A 26,287-nucleotide genomic window follows, 5' to 3' on the forward strand; every position below is an offset into this window, starting at 1 on the left:
TCCTGAAAGAGGGTCCTGATTTAACCAAGCTTTCCAAAAAAACTGTGCTCAACTCTTCCCCTTCTCAAAGGAAGTGGAGAAAACTGACAAATAACAGCCCCTGTTGGGGCCCGAGTCTTCATTGTAAAAACAGAAACCTCAATTTCATTTGGTTTAAAGACTGATAGCAGAGTATGCCCTCATTAAAAGTGCCTGAAAGAGGATCTTTCTTTTTGTAACTTTATGTGGTCCCAAAGTTCAACAGGCAAGTTGGTCTAGATGGCTGCTAAGGTAATTTCGGATTCTGATTTTGTGAAGTAAGCTTAAAATTCTTGCTAGGGTGATAGAGTCCTACTAGAAGGATCTCTACAGGACATGTAGTCCAATCCCCTCATTATACAAATGAGGAAACTGAGGACCAGGGAAGTTACTGATTCACCCAAAATCACATATTGGGAAATACAAAACTTGGAGTGCAAAAATGCAAAGAAATCCTTGTGGCTACATCTGACTAGCTCTTGTTCCTAAATATTGAAGTTGGTTTGCACATGAGAAATAAGGGAACCCTAAAGAGGGTTTAACACTCCAGACACAGGAAAAAAAGGAAAAGGGGTATTGTTCAGTTCAGAGAGGATTAACCCAAGAGGTGGTAGGATGCCTTTTGTTTCCCCTAAAGAACTAAAATGGCAATTCTGCCTGCTCATCCTCTCTTCCCTTTCCTCCTTCCTCCCTTCTTTCCCCCAAGCACAAGGTCTGCAGGAGTATATAGACAGTGGACTAGGGAACTTTCTTCAATCATTTTAGTCCTCCAGTATAACTGCCATGGAGCAATAACTCACTTGCTAGAGCCAAAATATAGAAACGATTTAAGAAAGGAATCTCCAGATGAGGATACATTCATCAAAGTATGTATTGGGAGAGGCGTAGCGGAAAAGGTCATGAGTTTGGAATCCCAGGATCTGAGTTTGCCCTATTGGGTGAATCACTTTACTTCTCTGGGTCTTAGTTTCCTCCTCTGTAAAATGGGGGCAGGAGTGACTAGATGATCTTCTTTCCAGGTCTAAATCCTATGAGTTTAGCAAATGCCCATTACATACTCATTCAACAATGAACATCTATCTCCCTTTCTCCTTTCCTTCACTCTACATCCCTAAATAGCTCCTGGTTATGTTGCCGAGGTCCTAGCATTTTTCCATTCCAAGTTTTGTGTTTCCCAATACTCTTAAATTATTAAGGTGCTAAAGGTGTTTTAAGGGCACAGGTCAATAGCCTAAGGGCTTTCTATTCCAGCACAACCCCTTCTTCTCCTGTGAATCCCTGCCCCTCCTCACTCAACCACTGGGAAAGAATGATGGATACACCACCTTCAGGAGGCCTATATGGATAAGCAGTGGCCTTGAAGACCATCTTCATTTCAGCTCTGAGAGAGAAGACAAGTGTTTGACCCTCCAGTACTTTGGATAGCATGCCAAAAGTTTCATGAACTAAACTCTAAAGGATTAAAACTGCTGTTTAGCAGGTAGCTCTTGAACCCAAGCAAGCATTAGAAGAAGAAAATTTTTTATTTGAAGTCTCAAAAATAGGTAGGTCCTGTGATAAGAATGAAAGCACCCTGCATACTTACTGTTTCAAAGCATGGCTTAAGGTTTTGAGATTATTCCACGTTGTAAGTGCTAGTCATATCTCAAAAGTTCCATATTGTATACACACACACACACACACACAGAATGGACATGTCAGCACAGTCAGGCATCTCCAGTATTTCTTTCACAAGCTGTGTGGGTTTTCAGAATGTAGACATGCTCAACTTAACTTTAATTTTTAAGGAGGAAAAGTAGATGAAATGAGACTTGGGAAAAGAGAAGTTGAAACAGGTTCAAGTGTGTGAAAGCTAGATGAAATCGATTTTGCTCAAGCTCACCCACTGAAAAGGTCTTTGGCTCCCCCTCCCCACCCAAAAAACCTCCAATCACATTCAAAAGAAACCAGATCTTTGGGAAAGGAAAGCCAAGTTTGTGCTCTGTACTCTTCCTCTGCATGTGGTTGGGGACAGTGGGGGTGGGGGCAAAGGATGACAAGTATCAGTACTTCATACAACTAGATTTAATAAGTTGTTGTTACAGAAAAAATGAAGTCCAAACTACAAAGTTTAAGCAGCTGTAAGCATCGGCAGACTGGAGCTCCATGTTTCAGTCACAGTACTGCAGTTCCATACAAGCATTAATCCGAGCCCAAAAGGCAGAAAGCTTAGTAAGGGTTACTAGCAAAAAACAATCTAAGAGAACAGGTAATAAAAGATACGATACATCAAAAATTAGTTGTTAGTTGGAAAACAAGTACAGAGATCTTAGCTGAGAACACTCTAAAAGTTAACGTCCATTGTTTTGACAGCAAAAGTACAAACATCTAATACTTTATACCCCAATAGAACCACATCCAGAAAAAAAGTATCCGAAGTGAATCCCATATTAGTACCCAAAATTGATACTTGGCGACTAAGAATCTTCTTTGTATAATTTTAAATGTCCCAAGAATTAAACATCCACTTCCTTGACCAACTGTTACCCATTTGGGGTATAGAGTATGTCATCAGCAGCGATCATAAAATACTCTGTGGTAAGATGAAACGGTAGAGTGGCTGAGATAGAGAAGAAGGTTTGGTTTAAAAAAAGAAGGAAAGAAGGGTTAGTCAGACGTTTCATACAAACTAGTAGAAGAAGCCACAGTTGTACGTAGAAACCAGTTCTAACAGAAGAGACATTTGTACTAGTCTGTGACTAATCTTTCACTCAGACCTTGCAAGAGGAGATGTCACAATACTCAAGAGATTAACATAGGAGCTTTTCCCATTTAAAAAGTCGGGTTGTTGCTAATCTAAGAGATAAAAGGAAATTAGCAAAGTTATTTGCTAATTGCATAAATGTACTACATCTTGCGTTAGCCCATGCCTCACTAATAAGCTAAAAAACACAAGATATAGGCAGAAATCTAAGCATAGTCTTTGTAACCGCGAAGCGAGAAATTCCCAATTTCCCCTCTTCTGTCCCTAACCACCACTTGTTGGTAATTAATGTAAAATTCCAACCTGGATTACCTAATTGGAGTCAAAATTTTACATCACAACTTGATCTAATCTATATATTATTTACAAAACTGAATACATAAAGTACACACAATAGCCCACTCTGGACATGGATTTCTCCAAGTTACCTCTCAACTCCACTCCTAGTGCATTGTAGGAGGCTATCCATGACAGACAGAAATAACTTCTCTATCTAGAGCAAGCCATTGCGTGTTCCGTTTACTCAACACCAGTTTTCTAGTTTAAGTAAATTTTTTTCTGTCCAAATTTTAGATCCCAGACCTAAGGGCTCTGCTTTTAGCAGCAGAGTTTCAAAGGAAAGAAGGTCGGTATTGGGAGGTGAGAGGGGAGAGGAAAGACAGGGAGTCCCAGAAGTGAGGAGGAGAAATTATCATGTATGGACAAATGGCACAAATTGTTTATGTGGGAAAGGGCTAATATAACAAGGTAGGAAAGCAGGGGGAACCTGAAATGGTTCAGAGATAGTGGTGCCATGAGACTTGTTACTGACATCAACAGGAGGAAGGAGTAGAGTTAGGAAACCTGAATTGCCCCGAAATCAATGTGAATACAGCCACTTCCTCCTCTGGACTGTCTAGGCAGTCACCACTGGAAGCTTGCGTACAAGATCTGGCTTTAGGGAAAGCGTTCATCCAGCTGGTGGCAGAGAACCATGGGGATAGGCAGGACGAGCTAAGAGAGCCCTGGCCCTGGGGGTAGTAGGGGTGGGAGCTGCCATAGGTTAATGCCACAGGATTGAGCTGGACTGGTGTTGGATAAATCAACTGTGACCTCCTTGTGAATTGTACTGTGACATCCCTAGTCTCACCCTAAACCATTTTAATAAAGGAAAAAGCTTTTCAAAATATCACACATTCTGCTCCATTCTGTCTTTTTATTACCCAATTGTTCGTCACATTTCCAATCGCTTTACATAACCAGCCATTAATTCATTGTCACCTACTGTAAACCACTTCAGCAAGTTAATACAGAAAGCTTTGCATTTCAAAAAACTAGACACTTTAGTAACAATATTACAAAGGTTTTAGCTTCAAAAATAACTGAAAATGAAAAAAATAAACTTTTAAGGAATCAGCATCATAAAATTAATTTATTCCAAGTAAAAATACAAAATAATATTATGACATTGACCAGATATGAAAGTCCCTCCCGAAACAACTCTATTAATGATTGAGAAAGCACTCTTTAAAGAAAATACGAAATAAAATGAAAAATATGTAAATATGTTTAATTTTTTTCTTAGCAAAAAATCTTTCTAAAAATAACAATGAAAATTTTTGTCTCAGTACAAAGGCTACATTACTATTGAAAAAATACCAGCATGAAGAAAAGGTACATATTTGACAGTAGAAAAATGATTTCAGTGAATCACAATGTCTAAAGTTTGCAATGAAAATAAATCTGCAATAAAGATTTATGCCTTTTTTCTTTTCTTTTTTTTCTATTTTTTATACAAACAGTACAAACAGTATTGCACATAACAACAAATAGTCGAGGTTAGGTTACAGCCTTCAAAAAAACAACTTCAAGTCTCACCCCAAGGAATGGCCACGGGAGGCCTGGAGGACCAGGCGCTTCGCAGGCAGGTTACATACAGTTCAGAACACCTTTTTGTGGATTTTTTTTTTAAAAATAATTTTTTTTGAAGGACCCTCTCTTTTAATAGAACATTAACAACTGGGGGGGAGGGGCACACTTATTTACAAACAAAAGGGAACATGTTATAATTTAATAAACTAAAAAAGTTCTCTTTAAAAAAATACAAACAGAAGAACTCTTTCACAATTCTGGTCAGTCGTGCATAATCAACGCTTGATTAGAAATATACAAATTAAGGGAAAATATTTTTCACCGTCTATTCACAGCTCTCAGCACCAAATGGAGTTTGTTTTCAACCTATTCTCCATGGCAATGTTGAACTCAACTCTATGCTGTACGTCTTCCAGCTTTCTCTCTGGCAGGGTGATTTTAGTATGTGAAAGAGGGGTATGTCTTCAAAAAGTTTTGCTCCTTCCACACAACTAGGTAGGTTTCTGTAGGTTAGACAGGATCTTTAATATTATAGTTATAAAGCTCTAACTTCTTCATTTTCAAAAAAACCGCAAATAAGCATGAAAAAAATAAAGTTACCCATCTGTTAAATCATTTTTTCTTGCAGAATTAAATTAATATATATTTTTTCTGAATAAACTTACTTAGAAAATATCATTTTCTTTCCTATATTTCAAAATTGAGGTATTGCAAAGGATCATGTCAGCCAGAAAGCATGCCTTTTTCCTTAAAAAGAAAAAAAATCACCAGCCAACTGTTGGAAACTGTCAAGATACCAAAGGTAGTAAGTAGTGCATAACAAAAGGTCTCACAGATAAAAACAAAACCAAAAGATGACAACAGACTAAAATGACACACATCCACACACATCCACCCAGGTCACAAAGAGCATTATAGCTCTAGAGTCCAGAAGAAACTTACACTCAAAAGGGAGAGCTATGAGAAGTATTTGAAACTAATTAAAAAAAAACCACACACACACACACATAACTTTTTTTCTTTTAGAAAACAAACCATAACGTAAAGCAATAATCACAACTGAACACTGGAGAAAAAAATAACACAAAAACCAAACTGCAACAAACAATGACATCACAGCGGCACACGCGAGAACACAAGCAGCGAAGTCTACTCTGCAGTGTCATAGGCCAGTCAGATTGTCCCCAGAATTGCAACACAGAGAAGGAAGAAGAGAAAACAAAGTTTACAGATTTTCACAATCATCAGTACACTATGTGTGTGTCTAGATATGGCTATCTGCAGCCCAGCAGTGCATGCTGAAAAAATGTCCACCCTTAGCAGGTCTGAATTGGATTCAAGCTTTGCAGGATCTGTTTGGGGAAGTCAGAAGTGAATTTCACAGCTAGAAACCCATCTCCTCCAATGCCGCCTTCCTTTGGGCAGACATTTCCTTAGCATCACCTTTCCCCAACTTTCTGAAAATGTGCCTAGTTTGTCAATCTGACAATTTAGCTCTATAGATTGTATATATATATATGTATATATATATATATATATATATATATATATATAAATGTTCCTAGTGTATGTAAGCTAACATGAGCTCTTTGGTTTTCTGGACAAAGGTCTGAAGCTATGTAAAATGGTACACGCATTAGGAGATTGTAAAGAAGAGCTCATGTTTTCATTAATGTAGCCGTTATGAACTGTCCAATTTGTTAATGTCTGCCACAGTTAAGGTTGATCACAGTTAGACATAATCACTTTACTATATAAAATAAATTGCACAATCTATATATATATTTATATATATGTATATATATATATATACATATATATATATAAAACAGAGCACCGCAAAGTACTTCATCTACCATCCACAAATTTGCTTGAAGAATATCCTACACCTAGGTTTAATTGTAGTTGTGATATAGGTCATTCTGTCAGGGGCTGTTCTTAATTTCATTAAATATTGCTTTACTGAGGCATGCTTTCCTCCAGTCAACAACCAATTTTTTGGAGAAAAAAAAAAAGGAAAAAAACACCCTCAAATCATGGAGGTTGTGTTTTGTCTTTTTAAATGAGTATTTTGTAGCCTATGTAGATTCTTCATTTGTGCACTGTGGGCAAGTTTTATACTAGACATTAGATATAAAATTTATTGCATGCAGCAACCTGATTAAGTAAACATGCAGTCATAAGTACTGACCCTCCTTGGAAGCTTCCTGTGTGTGCAGATCTCTCCTTCCATCAGCGGTCGCTATTTCTAACTCACAGGACATGTGGTGTGGGTTTATTTCATTCAATCGATACCCTAGCTTGAATAGAGTATTTTGGTATTAACAATACCATTTTAATAGCAGCAAAAGCTATTGCAGCATACGTTTATCTAACACTAGAAGACCTAACCAAAATCCTCAGCCGAATAAAAATTTTAAAAAAGGTGGAAAGGGGGAAACAAATAAAAGCTATAGCTTATGAGGTAACATCCTTACAAGTCAAAATGGAAAACAACTAAAGGCTTATTTTTCTTGAAGGGTTATTTTTACTCTAAATGACCCAAACTAAGGATTGCTGAACATCAGTGAAGTTGTTGCTACATCTGCCACCTACTTTATAAGGATTACCTTTGGTGAGTCATTTTCTAGGGGCAACTCTTTAAGTTTCTGAAAATAAGTGCATGCTCTGGTTTAAAAAATAAGAACAATTAGAATTCTACAAAAGAAAATTGTCATCACAAACATCGGCCTGATAGAGGCTGATTAGAATGGCAGTCTACAAATCGTCACTAGTGACAAGTCTCGGGTAAGAATTAAGGTACCAAGCAGACAATAGGGGAGTCAAAGTGCGAGCCAGGACAGTTACACTCTGCAGGTTTGCATTATACCGGACACTGAGTTCAGTAATATGACTGTAAATAATAATAATAATAAAAAAGACCCATTTCTTCTTGAAAGTCGAGAACGAATGCACAGATTTCCAGAACACTCTAAGCCCACAGGCCGCCGCTCTTTTCCCTCCAAGTTATCTACTCCAGTACTTGTGGCTGAGCTGGGTGCTGGACTCAGCTCCAACGAAAGGGGACGTGGCGGGGGCGGTCTCCCCCCTCCTTCACCAGTGGCTTGTGGAACTCCCGCCCAGCTCGGGAGTGGATGCTGGCCCAACAGTATTCACAGTAATACTGCAGACAGGTGACATTGGCACAAAAGAAGGGAGCAAACTTGCCACCGCAGCGGGTGCCCTGGCATTCGTCACACATCTGATCATCCAGCACATATGGCTTGACTTCCACCTGACACAGAGAAGAAAAGGGAGAGTCAGTTTGCACCAAGGGTCTCACGCTTGAGACATTCCAGCAACGTGATGTTCTTCAACATGTTGTCTCCCCGTCAGGGGCTGCAGGCAATGGCATTTCATTCACACCGTGCCGGGCACATTAAGACAAAAATGAAATAACCCCTGCATTCGAGGAGTGTACAAGTCAACTAGGCTCTGTGCTCTTTGAGAGCAGAGGGTGCTTTTTGTCTTTTTTTTTTTGGCCAGTGCTTAGCACATAGTAAAGTGCTTAAACAAATACCTAAAAATAACTAATATTTGTATATGTATTTACAGTGTGCCAAACACTATGCTGAGTGTTTTACAATAAATATCTCATTTGATCCTCATTATTTTCCCCATTTTGCAGATGAGGAAAATGAGACAAATAGAGGTTAGGAGACTTGCCCAGGGTCACAGAGTTAAGTGTCTAAGGCTGGATTTGAACTTGGGTCTCCTTGAAACAAAGCCCACTACCCCACCTAGTTGCCACCTATACCACCTTGGTGCCTACATGACTGACTAATTGAAATACTTCTTAAACATAGTAAAACAGCCCACTAAATCACCAATGGCTGACTGAGCGATTGAAATACTTCGCAAATATAGTAAAAATAATCCACTGTCCTGTTGGGATAAAAAGTCCTGTAGGTTTCACCAGCTGTGTAAAGTTGTACTTTTACTGTTAATGTATTTTTGCTTAATTTGAAGATCTTTTCCACTCATTAATAGGCCCATGTGAGCTGCTTAAATCCCCTAGAAGGCTGTCACATGTGGTAGGAGGAGCTAGCTGAATGGATAGAACAGGAAAAGTGTAGCAGAGCTGGGAGAAGTTGGTGAGAGCAGTTAGGGTGGAGGAGAGAGGATGAAGGCAGCAATTAGGCTTCTGAGTATTTGCTTGTGGGAAGGCTCTAGCAAGGGAGGGGAGGCTTGGCAATAGCGTTGTGCCCTGCACTGCTAATGTATACTGACTTCTTGGTTACTATGATGGATTTGGATTTCTGATGTCCACATGAATGTTTTTCTTCTGCCTTCTATATGGAGAGTCTGTTATACTTTGAGACTTAGACCTACATGGGCATGTTCATAGTTGCCGTTAGTGCTATGAATATTGCTTTGGAATACATATTTCTTATGTATTCTTATGTATTTAGGATACAGTAAACTGTCTGTGTTCACTCTACCCACACTTTTCTTGGTTTTATAAAAGTCTTACACCATAACTGCTTGAAACTTTAGTCATTCAGTAGGTTAGCTACTCAAGACACAGGAGTCAACGAATATAGCAATCTACTGTTTGATAAACCCAAGGACCCCAGCTTCTGGGATAAGAACTTACTACTTGGCAAAACTTCTGGGAAAACTGGATAACAGTGTGGCAGAAACTGGGCATAGACCAATACTTGACACCATATACAAGAATAAAGTCCAAATGAATACATGATCTAGGTATAAAGATTGATACTATAAACAAATTAGGGGAGCAAGGAATAGTGTATCTGTCAGATTTATGGAGAATAGAGAAATTTTTGACCAAACAAGAGATTGAGAACATTATGAAGTGCAAAATGGATAATTCTGATTACATTAAATGGAAAAGGTTTTGCACAAACAAACTCAATGCAACCAAGATTAGGAGGGAAGCAGAAAACTGGGAAAGAATTTTTGCAATTAGTGTCTGTGATAAAGGCCTCATTTCTAAAATATATAGAAAACTGAGTCATATTTATAAGACTACAAGTCATTCCTCAATTGATAAATGGTCAAAGGATATGATCAGGCAGTTTTCAGAAAAAGAAATTAAAGCTATCTATAATCATATGAAAAAATGCTCTAAATCATTCTTGATTAGAGAGATGTAAATCAAAACAACTCTGAGATACCACATCACACCTATCAGGTTGGCTAACATGACAAAACAGGAAAATGATAAATGTTGGAGAAGATGTGGGAGAGTTGGAACACTAATTCATTGTTGGTGGATCTGTGAGCTGATCCAACCATTCTGGAGAGCAATTTGGAACTATGCCCAAAGGGCTACAAAAATGTGCACACCCTTTGACCCAGCAATATCACTTCTAGGTTTATATCCCAAAGGGTCCCACATATACAAAAATATTGATAGCAGCTCTCTTTGTGGTGGCCAAGAACTGGAAATCAAGGGGATGCCCATCAATTGGGGAATGGTTGAACAAACTGTGGTATATGAATATAATGGAATACTATTGTGTATAAGAAATGATGAACAGGAAGACTTCAGAGAGGCCTGGAAAGATGTATATGAACTGATGCTGAGTGAAAGGAGCAGAAGCAGGAGAACTTTGTAGATAGCAACAACCACAGTGTGAGAGGAATTTTGCTGGTAGACTTAGTCCTTCATAGCAATGCAAGGACCTAAAAAATTCCCAGTGGACTCTTGAGGCAAAACACCTTCCATATCCAGAGAAAGAACTATGGAACTGGATTGCAGAATGAAGCAGACCATTTTCTTTTGTATTTTGTTTGGTTTTGTTTTATGGTTTCTTCCATTCATTTTAATTCTTCTATGCAACATGTCTAAGGTAAAAATGTATTTAATAGGAATGTATGTGGAGAACCTATATAAGATTGTACACTGTCTCAGGGAGGGAGTGGGGAGAGAGGGGGAAAGGAGGAGGAGGGAGGGGAAAAAATCTAAGATATATGGAAGTGATTGTAGAACACTGAAAACAAATAAAATAATTTAATTTTAAAAAAAAGAAACTTTCCATGTTGAAAATCTTTTGGTTCTAGCCCTAGTTTGGCTATGTACTGGCTGAGTGACCTTGGGCAAATTCATTAACTTTATGAGTCTCAATTTCCTCATCTGTAAAATGGGGATAATGGCACTTTTCTTAAAAGGTTGGTATAAGCATCAAATGAGATAAAATATGTGTAATGCTTTTTGCAATCATAAAATACTACATAAATGATCAAGCTATTTCTATTCTTCCTATGTTGTCCTCAGGAAAAGGCATTTAAGTGTGCAGTCACAATGTGGTTTTCATCAGCCTTCTAGTAGCAATGGACCCTACTTGAGTTTACCTTAAAAGCTATGGCTACTGAGGTTTTAAGCATTGGCACATGCCAAATCTATTTCTGCTTTGGCCACTTTTAAGGATGCTTATCCCCTCAGTACCTCTGCTCTGTGCGGTTTTTCTAAAGTAGCCCAGTGCCTGGCAAAGAGTAGGCATGTTATAAATGCTTATCGATCTTCCCTGGCCAAAAATCTGTTGGCTGATGTAGTCCTTAATGTAAAGATTCTCATTTTCAACCTGTAACATGTAGGCCTTAGGTCTTGTGGCTGTGCCACAGGCCAATGAGCTTGTCTTGGGTTTACATAGCCACATTCTTCATCGTGTAATTTTTCTAGCTTCGTTGGATGGTTGGTTCCAAACATGTGCCCTTAAGTGAATTAGCCCCTAACCTTCCCACTATGGTTTGGGCAAAGCAACACATACTTGAAGGTCAAGAGAAACATTTCCCATCCTTGGCTAGAAATATAATCACTTTCCCATCTCAGGGTGATGAATCATTAAGTCTTATTTGGACCCCTTCTTTCATGGGGGTGGAGAATAGATCCTGAGGACTATGTATTGATAACAATATTTAAAATAAAAATTGTATCAACATGCAGTATTATCAACATATTCTCACCCCTCCAATAACATGGTAGGTAGGGTTCACCACCTCATACCTACTCATACATCCTTGAAGGCTCGTCAAGTCTTGCCTCCTTCCTTTTTGCAAAGCTTTCTCTGACTTCCACCCACCAATCAGTGCCTCCTATGAACTCCAGTAGCATGTCTCATCTAGACCCTCCATTTGATATCTACAACATAATACCTTGTCGTTACTTATTACCTTTATTACCTTTTATTGACAATTAGATAGGAAACTCCATGAACATGCTAACAGAGCTGGGCACATTTTCAAATACCTATTTAAGTTTACCCATTTAAATAACCTGAGGGTGTATGAATTCTTCCTAGGAATCAGTGCAGCTTATTCTCTCCCTTTGGCTAGACTGTTTGGACCTAAAATTAAAGATCCAATAAGCAAAATGTAGTAGTTAATTGTCCCATTTCAGGCACAATTACAATGATCCAAGGTCTCTTTTTTCCCCTGGATAGTTTAGTTTTCTGTCTTTGTGCCCACAGAACTTTAAAAGGCTCTGAGTGGTTCAAAAATCTTTTATTTCAGATTTGCTGGATATCTCAGTATTGGAGAGGGACCTCAGCAGTATCTTATCTAACTTCTGTCTGACCAAGAGTTTCCTTTCAAGGCCTCCATTATTCTGACTTCTCCACCATGCCCCAGGAATTACTGGGAAAATCTCATCATCCCTCAGCTTCCATCCACTTGAGGACTCCACTTCATCACTGATTGTAGGCTGGAGTGTGAACTCCCTCCCAAGCTTCCATTTAAGGAGACAGTTGAACTCAGACACTGACTTATTTCTCACCAGGCTGCATCACTTTAGGCCTTCTCTGATTGACTTTTCCACCACGTCCCAAGAAGTTCATTATTGGGGAAAAGCTTATCATCCTGCAAAAGATCCTATCGGCCTTGATACTCCACCTCACCACTATCCTCTGCCCTCTGATTGGAGGGTGGAGGCATGAATTCCAAAATCTTCATTTAAGGAGGAAGAACTTCTTAGAAATAATAGAATAGAAATAGAAAAATCTCAGAACATCTCATTTCTTATCGGACTTCACTACTTCAGGATTTCTCTGACTTTTCCTGCCTGTCCTCAGGTATCTTCCCATCAACTCTTCTTTCCCCACCCTGCCCAACCCCACTTTTCAGCTCTTCTTGTGTGCTGTCCTTCCCCATTAAAGCTAGGATTAAAAACTCAGGGGAAAAACAAGACAAAAACATGAGGATGGAAGAAATGAAGCAATAGATTAAAAAAATGAAAAGTGGTTATTCAGGAAAAAATCGGAAAGAGAAATTACTTATGACAGATGGTAGAAAACATGATCCAAAGTGTGAATCCCCTGAAAAACAGAACGGAACAAACAGAACAGAGTCAATGAAACGACAACAACAAAATTAGAACAAAGTCAAAAGACTCAAAGATTAGAAGCAATAACAAATAAAACCTTATCTGACCCTCATGACAACCCTCAGAGGTAAGTATTATTATCTCCACTTTACTGATGAGAAAGTGAGGCAGAAAGAGATAAAGCAGAGGGAAGGGAAGGGAATACGTTTTCTATAGTGCCTACAATGTGCCTGTGATACAAGGGGCAGTCTACCAGTGCCATGCCAGGAAACTGAATCGCTTCTATTTGAACTGTCTTAGGAAGATTCTGAAGCACCAGAACCAAGAGGTGCTTGCTCAAACTAAACTGCCAAGCATTCAAACTATGCTTCAGAAAGCACAACTCTGATGGGCTGGCCACATTGTTCGAATGCAAAGTGTACATTTGCCAAAAAGACTTTTATGGACAACTGGGATGGGGCAGGCAATCACATGGTAGTGAGAAGAAGCAACACAAGGACATTCTCAAGGTCTTTCTCAACAACTTTGGATTTGATTGTGTGACATGTGAGACACTGGCACAGGACTGCTCAGCATGACGTGCCCACATCAGGAAGGGTGCTGTGCTCTATGAGCAAAGCAGAATTGAAAGAGTTCAAAGGAAACAGCATGTGCAAGTTTGGAGTACCTACCCCAAATGTTCACACAGACTACCTGTGCCCAACCTGTGGTAGAGCATTCTGAGCTCGTATTGGTCTGATCAACCACAGTCGGACAAATTGAAACTTGACTTTATCATGGTGATGTCATTTTGGTCCTCTTCGAGAATGAAGGACAATAACCAACCAACAACGTGCCAAGCACTATGCTAAGAATATTTTACAAACATTGTATCATCTGATCCTCACAATAACCCTGGGAGGTAAAGTGGTATTATTCCCATTCTTACTGTATTTATATCCTTAGCACTTGATATAGTGCCTAAAACATAAGAGCTGCTCCATAAATGTTTGTTGACTGACTGACTTCTACTTGAAGTCCCCTCTAGTGAGAAGGACTTTAGTATCTCCTGATGTAGCCCATTCATTCCTCTTTTGGAAAACTCTAAAAAATAAGTACCCAACCTCCTTCTCTGTGACTGATGCTTTTGTCCTAACCAGAGAAATCTTCTCAACATCAAATGTACCACCTTTATGAAGTTTTCTTTCCTTCATCAGAAATCACATAGTACGTGTTATCTTTCAAACTAGACTAACCTATGGAATTCACATATTTACTAAACCATATTAAATATTCGTATATTGGTCCCACTCCTTTTGCTAAACTGTAATCTCCATGAAGGTAGGGACCAGGTTTTCATTGGTCTTTATTCTTCCCAGGACCTACTCAGCTGAGGGCACTATCAGCTTAATTCACTGTGGTTCAGCCTCCACAATTCTGAGAGTTCCCTGACCTGCCTTTCTCCTAGGAAAGGATAAAGCTTCTCTAAGAACAAACATCATTTTATCTTGCTTCACATTCCCTTGGATTCCAGCCCCATGAGCATATTCCAATGAAGCTGCAAACCTCTTGCCTCAGCACTAGGTCTTCACTTCACATCTCTCCCCAACAAACAGCTGAATGAAGGTCTGAAAATTACCAAAAACAGGAAAAACTTTTTTCTATTTTCCTCACAAGTAACTTAGGAATATGTTTCCCATATGTGACACCATGTGAGCTCTCACACTCTTTGAGAGTGTCTGAGGGATGTCTGAGTAATGTCGCTTTTCTTTCCTGTGTAAATTTATTGCAGAGTTTGGCATACATTGTAGGACACTGCTTATTTATTCAAATTTTTTTTTAAAAGCATTGTTGCAGGAATTTATTATTTCACTTTACTTCCCAATAATCAGCCTCTTCTCTCCTATTTTATTAGTTTATTTTCTAAACTATGCCCTTTAAAGGACAAAGATCTTTGGGGTTATGGAGACTGTACTCCTTGTTTCATAGACAGTGTGACTATAGTTTCTAAGGTTTTAGCTACCTGTCCACCCTCTCTTCCCAGAGAAAGAGGAGAAATACAAATGATAAAGAATGAGATATCCATGATAAGAGATGACAAAGATAGAGATAAGGCTCTTACTAAGTGCATACTAAGAAGCGCTAGGAATACAAATACAAACAAGACAGTTCATATTCTCAAGAAACCTATACTCCAATGAGGAAAGAAAATATAGAAAAGGGTGGCAGGGATGGGATATAGCACAGAAGCCTTCCCCCAGCTGGTCAAAACACAGTAATAAGCTCAGCTATTAGAGTATGGGGACCCAGGGGCACAGTCCACAGTTCAGGTCAAAGGAAGAAAAGGATGACAGTCTGAGAGTAGAAGACCTGGTATGGAATTAGCTGAGACCTAGCCAACTCATCCAAGAGTGTAGAAAGAAGCATAGGAATAAATAGAAGAAAACTACTCTCCCAATGAAGAAATATTAAGAGTTAATAGAAGCCCATGAAATAAACCAAAAAGGGAAAAAAATCCAGCCCAACAAAAAGGACAATGAAAACCTCAAGGGAAAAACAACACAAAAACATTGATCTGGAAACCAAGATTCCACAAATGGATGGAAGAAATGAAGCAATAGATTAAAAATGAAAAGTGGTTATTCAGGAAAAGATGGCAAAGAGAATGAATTGCTTAAAACAGAAGGTAGAAAACATGATTCAAGATGTGAATTCCCTGAAAAACAGAATGGAACAAACAAAACTCAATGATTTAATTAGATACCAACAACAAAAAAAATAAAAACAAAGTCAAATGACTGAAAGATTAGAATAACAAAATCTTATTTGATCCCCCTGACAACCCTACTGTACATAGGTACCATTATTATTTCCATTTTACTGATGAGAAAATGAGGCAGAAAGAGATAAAGTGGAGGGAAGGGAAGGGAATAAGCTTTCTATAGGACCTACTATGTGTCAGGCACCATGCTAAGAACTTTTTACAAATATTATATCATTTGATCCTCACAATTAACCCTGGGAGGTAAGGTGGTATTATCTCCATTCTTGCAGTAGAGGAAAATGAGACAGAGGTTAAGTGATTGGCTCAGGGTTACACAGCTAATGAGTGTCTGAGGTCGTATTTGAAAAAAAAAAAAAGACCTACACATAGTAGGTACCAATGACGTTCAATTTAGACTTGAGTTATTATCGTCTGTTCCTTATATAAAGACAGATCAATTCTCTCTGCTATTCGTTATTGGCATTTAGGTAGCAGTAGTTCAGTTTTCACCTAAATAAACAGCGCTGAGACACCAAAGTCTACATACTTCTATAGTGGGTGGACAATACCCTGCTCTCCAGAAAGAGTCATGACCATGTATAGCAAACAGCATTTAGGACATGTTACAATGGGTAGAAATTAATAAAAATGAACACTGCAATCCAGCAAAACTGACTTCCTAATGCAAACAGAGTTTGAACTGCAAGAACTGGTTTCTAAAATACATACTTTAGAAAAGTGATAAAAGTTTTTTTGACATTTGATACTAGCTTTAAAAAAATTATAGTGTCTAGTTCTAGTCGAGGGATGAGCCATCATCACACTGAACTGCAAGTTTGTCACTTGACTCATCAATTAAATGAAAACCTCTGTAGCTAACACACTCACATCGTATAATTAACTGAGTGCCAGTCTTGCATTGCTGGGCCATATAGGCTGGATCCTCCCTGCTGCCTACCTGGGCTGGTCTCTGTTGTTTTCTAGTTGAAAAAGTTCTGGTAGCAAAGCTAATCACAAGCTCTTTCCTTCCTCCCTGCTACTTCCCTCTAGTTTACCTTTGTGAAAACATACGGGAATGAGATTCTCCTATACTGTTCTATCATTAGGAAGAGAGGAAGGTAACAAGCATTTATTAAGCACCTACTACGTGTCAACCCTGTGCTAACTACTTGACAAACATCTCATTTTATCCTCACAACAATCCTGGGAGGTAGATGCTATTATTCTCCTCATTTAACAACTGAGGAAATTAAGGCAGGCATAGGGTAAATGACTTGCCCCGAGTCACATAGCTAGCAAGTGTCTGAGACTGGATCTTAACTTAGTTCTTTTTGATTCCAGATCTATCACTCTATCTATGGTACTACCTAGCCATGGATAATTTGAATGTCCAATGCAAATGAAATATAACTTCCCTCTCTGTGGGAAATGATGATTAAGAATCCACCTAGTTTTTCAGGGACAGGAAGTTTGTTATAGATTAAGAAGTCAAAATACAAAAAAGTATAATGCAGTTAACTATATGGCTTAATCCAATTCTCCAAAGCTTTGATCATTTAGAAACTGTTGCTTGTATTCCTCCTTGTCCTCTAGCTCCCTGACCCAACCCAGAGTTGACAAGCTACCCTGGTTGGTCAAATCTAACTCAGCCATGCCCACTGATCTGTGGACTGGTTTAGAGAGATGCACTGAACCAAAACCGCAGAGCATGGTATTTGACTCCTCAGTTGCTAAGCAATGACATTTAAGGCACTCTTACGAGATCTGACCTTATTGAGAAAAAAAGGCCTGCTACAATGGGTACAGATATGTTTCCTGAACAAAAATGAAAAAAAAAAATTGATTTAGAGATCACTAACACTATGAATTTTGTGCCCTAAAAGTCCTAAAGTGATAAGTTTCAAAATAACCCTAAGTACCAAGCTATATTGATTTGAACAGACTACATAGGAATCCTGATATTCAGGAAATACATGAGATGTTTGGAAAATTAAAGAAAACCCCCCAAAATAGCTTTTGCTTAGCAAAATAGGCAGGGCTTTCCCGACTCAGCAAGGCCAACATAATACTGTCACTGGTCCATGCTACTCTACCTGTGTCCCTCAGCACCCCTATTATGATATCTTCTGACACATGATTTAAGGTAATTAAAATGTCATTAGGAGTGGTAATTTGAATTTCAGTTTCTCTTTTTATCAAAAAAGTAGGATTTTGGGGGGTTTTTTGTTTTTTTAAAAACCATTTTTCTTGTTTGGAAAGTGCAAACAATGCAGTTAAGGAATGCAGAAGATGTGTTGGGTGTTGAAATCAGGCAGACCTGAATTCAAATGACACCACACTAGTTTTGTGATCCTGGCCAGGTCATAACCTCTCTGGGCCTCACTTTCCTGAGCTGGTCTCCTGATTCCATATCTAATGCTCTTTTCATACATTATGCTGCCTTCTTGGGTGAACTCCCAATCGAACCTGCCATCTTGCCTAAGGAGGTCTGCATTAGTTACCAAAGTGACTAATACCACCTGCCTCATCTTGATTCTCTGAATTTCAGCTTAAAAAAAGAAAGAGAGATAAATTTTTTTGTCAAGGAATCTTGATAGTACTATGACTGAAACCTATCAAGATACAATGGGATATTTAATTAATCTAACTGGTGCCACTACAAGACATATTTCCATGGAGGTCAAACATAGAAAGAAGGTTCCATGTATCATATTAATAGCAGCACTCTTTATGGTATCAAAAAGCCTAGAATCCAGGTGGGTTCCTCTCAGGAAATGGCTGAACACAATGAGGCATGTGAAAGTAATGGAATATCACTGCACCATAAGACAAAAAAGACGTGGGAAGACTCCTGACTTATGCAGAGTGAAGCAGGCAGAACCAAGAGAATAGAAGCAATGACTACAAGAATGTAAATGAACACAACCCCAAAAGGCAGTCAAACTCAGATAAATTGGAGTAATTAATCTTGGTCCTGGAAAACAGATGACTAGAGAACAATTTGGAACTCTGCCCAAAGGCTATAAAGCTGTGCATACCCTTTGACCCTGCAATACCACTACTAGGTCTGTGTCCCAAAAAGATCAAAGGAAAAGGACCTATATGTACACAAATATTTATAGCAGCCCTTTTTGGGGTGGTGAAGAATTGGAAATTGAGGAAATGCCCATCAGTGGGGGAATGACTAAACAAATTGTGGTATTTGAATGTGATGTAATACTACAAGAAATGACAAGGGAGTTGTCTTCAGAGAAACATGGGAAGACTTATATGAAGTGATGCAAAGTCAAGTGAGCAGAACCAGGAGAACAGCAATAGTGTTAACATGATCAACTGTGAAAGACTTAGCTAATTTAGTCAACATAAAGATCCAAGACAATTCCAAAGCACTTACAAAGAAAAACGCTATTTACTTCTCAGAGAAAGAACAGAAGAACTCTGAGTATGGATGGAAACATACTTTTTTATTTAAATTTTCTTGCTTTTTGTGACATGGCTAATACGGAAATATGTTTTGCATGACCTCACACGTATAACTTCAATGTATATCACATTGCTTACTCTCTCAGTGAGTAGGAGAGGGACTGGAATGAGTGAAAGAATCGGGAACTCAAAAAAAATTTTAAATGACTGTTAAAATAAATAACAAATAATTATAAAAAGATGATAGGATACACTTCCCTCCCCTCAGGGAAGTGGAAGATTATATTGCAAATTCTCTCAGATATGATCAATTTTTAAACTCTTTTTCTTTGATAGAGAGGAAGGTTCAGCAGGACATGAAATATCAATAAATGATTGCAATTAAAAAAACAAGAGGCAGTAATAAGACTTAAATTTAAAAGACATAATAATGGATCTAAGCAAGGTCATAGCACTCGTCACTCAGAATGGCAGGAGGGCACAGGCTCCAGAATCCAGCTGGATTCCTTCCTAGACTCCCGGCTCCAGAAGAATCCTATCATGTCAAAGTGACAGCTAAGCAGAGAGATGGCAACAGCCTTTTGCTTAGCTCACTGACCTCTCATAAGAACAAATCTAAACACCAAAGTTCTAACTTTACCTCTGAGTGCTCTCAGAGGCCTGGGGGGCAGGGCACAGAAGTTCAGAATGGTAGAGAGGGAACATGAGGGGAAGAGGAGGCTGGAAGGAGTTGCTCAAATTAGGTTTTTGAAGAGAATTGGAAAAGATCTAGTCCAGCCTTTACATAAATTATGAATCTTTTTCTGTAACATCCCTGAGAAATGGTAATCAAGCTCTCTGACTAAACTGATACAGGAAAAATAAATACACAGTAGAAACCCTCCCTGCCTATTAAGTCCATTCCAGATTCCCTCTGCTCATACCAGCTTCCTTGAAACTTTTACCAATGAACGGGCCCTCCTTCTAACCTATAGAGATTCCGCTCTTACTTTTGCCCTACATGTCCTACTCTCCTTGCCAATCTTAGCCTTCTATCTGCCCATCTGAGCATCAAAACACTAATTCAATGCCAGTCAACTGTCTTATTCAGCTCTTAGAGACAAATGACAATTGGGTGAGACATAGATGAGTATTGGACTTGGAGTCAGGAAGACTCATGTCTGAATTTTGACTCAGACTTAGTAACAATATGAATCCTAGGCAAATCATTTCTTCTCTGGGCTCAGTTTCCTTAACTATAAAATAAGGGCATAGATGAGATGAGTTCTGTTTCACTCTAAATCTATTATCTTATGATCCTAATGCACTGGGCTAGCTACCTAGATGCCAGGAATACAAAGACAAAAATAAAGCTATTTCCAGGGAGCTCACATCCCATTGGGGGAAAACAACACAAACAGAGGTAAGAAAATACAAGCTATGTAGAAAGCAATTTGAAGAGGGAGGCTGGGAGAGGGAAGATATACTAACAAATGAAGGAAAATCACAAAAGGTCTCACATAAGTGGCAGTATAAGAGTCAACTCTTGAGAGGCAGGGATTCCTAGAAGTGGGATGAGGCAAAAGGGCATTCCAGGCATGGGGGACTGCTGTGAAGTCAGAGAAGTTAGAGGTGTAATTTCATCAGTAAGAAAGAGTCAGTAGTGGATCAGTTTGTTTAAAATAAAAAGTGCACAATCAGTCTAGAAAGCTAGGCTGGAGTCAGGATGTGAAAAAGCTCTGGATGCCAGGGGTGCTGGTGTTGTACTCTAGAGGCAATGAGGCTTCTTAACCAGGGGAGTAACATGGTCAGACTGGTGCTTTAGAGAGATATGTGGAAGATGGATTGGAGCAGGCAGGCGCTGAAGATAGGGAGACCAATGAAAGGGCTATTCAATAGCACAGGTGATGACAAGGACCAGATGAAGGTGATGGTCATTAGATTAGAGAGAAGAGAAAGGTAGGAGAGAAGGCACATCCACATGCAGAAAATACACTTGGCAACTTAGGGACTATGAGGTATGAAGGAGCATGAAGAGTCAACAGTGGCCCCAAGGCAGCAAATCTGGGTGACTCCAACGATGCACAGAATCACAGACTCAGAGGCCATTAGGTCCAATTCCCTCAGTTTACAGATGAGGCAGTGAGGTAGAGGGAGGCGAAGTGCTTCACCCAAAGGCACAGAGAGTCAGGGGCAAGGGCAAGAGTAAAACTTGAGAGAAGTAAAATGGAGGAAGATGACCACTCCTCACCACCTTTTCACACAATCATGCTGTCTCTCTGTGGTGCCCTCAACAGAAATAACGTTAGTAAGAGGGTGGATTGGGATACAGTGAGTCTGAGATGCCTGCAGCACACAGCCACCTGGAACTGTGCAACACTAGGCATTATTGCCAGATAAACCTCAGGAGAGAGAAGACGGCTAGAAATGGAGAATGGATGCATTTCTAGAGAGAAGATGGGTTTCAGTGGAAGCTGCTGAGATCATGTTGAGAGAGAGTATAAAAAGAAAGGAAATGTGAGTTCCAGACAGACCACCATGGCACGAGGATGGCGCAGGACACAGAGGAGCCAGAAAAAGAGACTAAGAAGCCTCAGATAGGCAGGGGGTGAACCAGGAGATCAGAGTGTCACTAATGGCTACAAATATTTAGCTACTCATAGACGGGAGGGTAAACAAATGTTTACTGAAAATGAAAAATGGTTATATTCAGGACTTATCCCTTTAGAGGATTTCATTTACTGCATTAGAAAAATCTTTCCCTTGATTTATGAGACTGAGGGGAAAACATTTATCTGGGGTCACAAAGAACAGAAGACATAAGGGTTTTAACATCTTATACATTCTCTTGGCATCATGGTTAAAAATACCATTAGAACTGTTAGGAAATTTATAAATGCCCTATTTTGGCCCTGATGATGTCTGATATTACTTGGAATTCATTTGGGAGGCTAACTTTTGTGACAAAGGGGCAAAAGTCATTTTGGTTCTAAAATTTGCATGTTTAGAATTATTTCACTATCAAAGGAAACTTGTCAGTACAAAGAATATTTTCTAGATGAAAAGATAAATCCTTTACTCTTATCTACCATACAAATTATGAAATCATTTTATATTTTGACCAATACCACAAAAAAATAACACTTTCCATTTATGTAGTGTTTTTAAGTTGAAAAAAGTACCTTCCTCATAGCACTGTCATGAGGTTAAAAAAACTGCAAATATTATCACACCCATTTTAAAGAGGAGGAAGGTGAGGCTTCAAGGTAACACAGTTTATTTGGCAGTTGCACCGTTCACTGACCTGGTGCTAGGGTTTCTGGGTTTCAGACCAGTGGTCTATTTACTATATCCTTCTCTATTTCATTCTCCCCATTAGGAGGCAGGACCATATGAAATAGGTGGTGTTAAAAAAAAAAAAAGGAAAAAGAAAAAACCCAAGAGTAATCATCCCACCTAGCAATTAGTTCTTGGAAAAGAAAAGTGATCAGAGGCAAGCTCATGAAACCCCCTTGGAGGTCCTCAGAGTCTTGAACGAAGGCAGAAGGCAGCCATTAAACAGTCTGGCTGAAAAACTGCAATAATAAAACTGCCAGAAGAGCACTTTTAACTTTCCAAAGTACTTTTGCATCATTTATGACATTTTTACTTTGACAGCTCTGTGAATGATGGAGGGTTTATTTTTATCACCATTAGACAGGAGAAAACAGAAGGTAAGCACTTTGTGCACGGCGGGGCTGCTTTTCCTGGCTGTCTCAGGACTCTCTCAGTCGGGGGGTTCTTTGAAGCAGTCGCAATATAGTTGCAACTGACTAACTGGATAACCAGTACATTCAAACTATACATAACACAGTCCTGCTATTATTAAGTGGTGAATGCCTTCCCCCCCCACCCCGCCCCCACCAAGTAACTAGAAGCAGAAGTCATGAATTCTATCTCTTTTGCTGTCAAGGATTCTCTGTAACAAGGGCATCAGTTCATGACTCCTTAAAAACATAAAAGCTCTGCTCCCCTCACCCTGGCAAATGTTATCAATCCATTGAATTTCTGCCATATTATACTAAAAACACCTTCTTAAAGGGCAGAATTATGTAAGTGAAAATCAAAATTAAGTGTAGGAGAGACAATGAGAAATTCAGCTGAAAATTTATTAACTAGAATTTTTTTCTTATAAAGCATTAGAAACAAAATGGAAATATAATAAAAACAGCTAGCATTCATATGGTCCTTTAATATTTGCAGAGGACTTCACAAGTATTCTCTCATTTTATCCTCACAACAACCCTGGCAGGTAGGTGCTACTATTATCCCCATTTTACAGACAAGAAAACTCAGGCAGAAAGAGGTTAAGTGACTTGCCCAAGGTCACACTGCTAATAGGTGTCTGAGGCTGAATTTGAAGTCAGTTCTTCCTCACTCTAAGTCAGCACTCTCTGTGCTATGTCTTGCTTCATAAAATACTTGTGTTCCTGAAAGATGGTGTATAAACGGATGTTTTATAAATCAAGTTTTAAATTAAATGCACTTAGAAGAGATTATTATTTAAAGGTTAGATGATTTTGAAAAGTGGAAAACTCACTTCATTATTTATCTGACGTGTATATATGTTTACACATATAGTATAATAGATATTACATAATATGTACAAATCTTGATAAACCATGTCTTAGAAACTGAACAGAAGTTCAAAAACCTGATCCCAGTTCAAACTCCCCATGTGTTTACTAAGAGCTCTTGGGGCCACAGCCCTGTGCTGGATGGTTTATGTTTTTCTATTCTGTTTCACAGATGCCTTTTCTTTGACATCACAGTCACATCCTTACCCACCCAAACCCTCCCCCACCCTTGTAACAAAAAAACCACTTAAGCAAAACTGACTAAAAACTACTACTTTTGACACCACATGTAACATTTTGCACTGCTCTTTCATCTCTCTACCTGGAAAAGAGATGTAGGTTTCTTTGGTTAGTGTTGTATAAAGAAGACAAGACCCTCAAGGAGCTTAGAATCTAAATGACATATACATGGAGTACTTGGATAGATACACAGACAGGCAGACAGATAGATAGATAGAAAGACAGGACATACACACAAAGTAGTTATATAATCATTTGGTAGTATAGAATTCTATGTCAGCTTGAGTAATTCTAGAAGAGAGATGAAAAGATAATCAGGTCAATGTGGGCTCTGTGGAAGAACTGGGACTTGGATGGGAAGGCAGGATCAGGGAAGGCATCCTAGGGAAAGGTAAGACCCAGGGTCAGGACTGAGCAAGGCATATGAGCAGGGCAGAGAGATGATCCAACAGGTAGAAGCACAGGATTCTATTCTTATCCTGAAAGCAGGTGAGGTGATGTTTCCACTTCCTTTCAGGCTGGTTAGACCCCATGTGGAGTGCTGTGACTGTTTCTGGGTACAACCTTTTCAGAAAAACATTAACCAGAAGATGCTCCTCCAAAAAATGGCAACCAAATGATGGGAACCTGAAGACTGTGGCCCACAATGATCTACTGCTGAAGCTGGTGGCATTCAGACTCCAGAAGGGAGCATGCAGGGAAGTCAAGGGAGCTCTCTTCAGGTAGCATGGAGAAAAGCAGGATTACACTTGTGCTTTCTAACTTCAGGGAGCAATGGGTAGAAGTTCTAGAGAGACTGACTAAGGCTCAATGTTAGGAAAATCAGTCATCAGAAGACCAATAGTGGAGAGGCAGTGAGGGATGTTGGTGAGGGTGTTTTATAGGTGATAACTACTGAGACACAGGGTATGGATGGTAGTTCTAATTCTAAGTGAGATTCTGTGAGAAATTTCAACTTGAACCTGAGGGCAATAGGGGGGTCATTAAAGATTTCTGAGCAGGAGAATGACAAATGAAGGACAACTAACCTTACAGTACTAGGTAGTCTATGAAGAAGTACAGAGAGACTGCTGTTATCTGAGTGGATACTGATTAATGTGTGGCTGGAAGGGGCTCTATGGGCCCCTGACGAGGCTCATGGTCACACAGAGGGTAAGCAGCAAAGCTGCGATTCAAACACAATTGTTCAGACTCTAAGGTTAGCACTTCCCGTTACACCACATGCCTAGAATAACTTGACCCCACAGGGAATTGAAATGAAAGGACAGCTACAGGTAAGGTCTCAAAGAGAGAAATCAAAGAAGAAAGAAAGAAAGTTAGGAAAGGGCACATTCTAGACTTGGACATATTCTAAACCACTTGATACAAAGGTCAGGAGGCTTGAGATACAATAGCATATTCAGGAATGGAAAGAACTGGTGGGTTCTTAGGGGACAAAAGGGAACACAAGGAAAAAGAATCGACTGCAGCATTGAGAGCCTGGATGAACTAGGGCACTACTGACTGAAATGGGTAAACCGGGAAAGGGAGTAACCGAGGGGAAAAGGATGCAGAAGGAAAGGGTTTCTACTTCAGAAAAGTTTGAGGGGACACAGGGACATTCAATTCAAGCTATGAATGATCTACTATGACCATGGCACTAGGAAAACAAAAATAAAAAGGAAAACATCACCAACCTTAAGGAGCTTATACTCTATGGTCCAAATGCACAAGCAGGAAAATACAAAGTGTGTAAAAAACAAAACTATTTGTAAAGGGAGGATGCTCTAAAAATGGCAGTGAGATGAGAGGAGAAATTAAGAAAGGACCCATGTAACAACTGAGCTATGCTTTGAAGGACTCTTGCAACTGGATGATGAGGTACAAGGAAGGGGCACATTCCAGACCTGCACAGATTCTAAACCACTTGGTACAAAGGCAAGGAAGCTCAAAATATAATGTCATATTCAGGAAGCAACTGGCAAGTCAGTTGGATCAGAACACTGTGTGTGAAGGAACAGAATATGAACTAAAACTAAAAACGTAGGTGGGAAACAGACTGGAGAGTTTTCAGCACAAGCTAAGGAGTTTGTGTTTAATCCTAGAGTGAAAAGAGAATCACTGAAGATTTGTAAATGAGAGGGAAACAAGGTTAAATCTGTATTTTAGGAATTCATTGGCAGTTGTGTGAATGGATTGAGGGGCAGGGGGAGGCAGCAGAGACTAGAGCAAAGAGACCAATTACAGGTCTACTGTAAGAGTCCAGATGAGAGGGCAGACATTAGGTGAACAAAGTGAAAAGGACAGATAAGGGAGATGTTGTGGAGACAGAATCAATAAGACTTGGTAACTGCTTAGATACAGAAATT

The 26,287-nt window shown here is 39.2% G+C and overlaps 1 protein-coding gene across 10 annotated transcripts in view; it reads right to left on the reverse strand.

Moving 5' to 3' along the window:
* Positions 1-26,287, reverse strand: part of CPEB3 (cytoplasmic polyadenylation element binding protein 3) — a 242,138-nt gene that overhangs the window by 22,499 nt on the left and 193,352 nt on the right. For 9 of the 10 annotated variants that reach the window (XM_072625185.1, XM_072625167.1, XM_072625172.1 and 6 more), the window contains one exon: positions 3,943-7,886. The exons of the other annotated variant lie outside the window; for it this stretch is intronic. In XM_072625185.1, the coding sequence (XP_072481286.1) occupies positions 7,659-7,886 (228 nt within the window). In that variant the 3' untranslated portion in view covers positions 3,943-7,658. Of the gene's footprint in view, positions 1-3,942; positions 7,887-26,287 lie in introns of those variants that run through there. 10 annotated transcript variants of the gene reach the window in all.

The sequence above is a fragment of the Notamacropus eugenii genome, chromosome 1 (genome assembly GCF_028372415.1).
Source record: "Notamacropus eugenii isolate mMacEug1 chromosome 1, mMacEug1.pri_v2, whole genome shotgun sequence".
In the NCBI taxonomy this organism is placed as follows: domain Eukaryota; kingdom Metazoa; phylum Chordata; class Mammalia; order Diprotodontia; family Macropodidae; genus Notamacropus; species Notamacropus eugenii.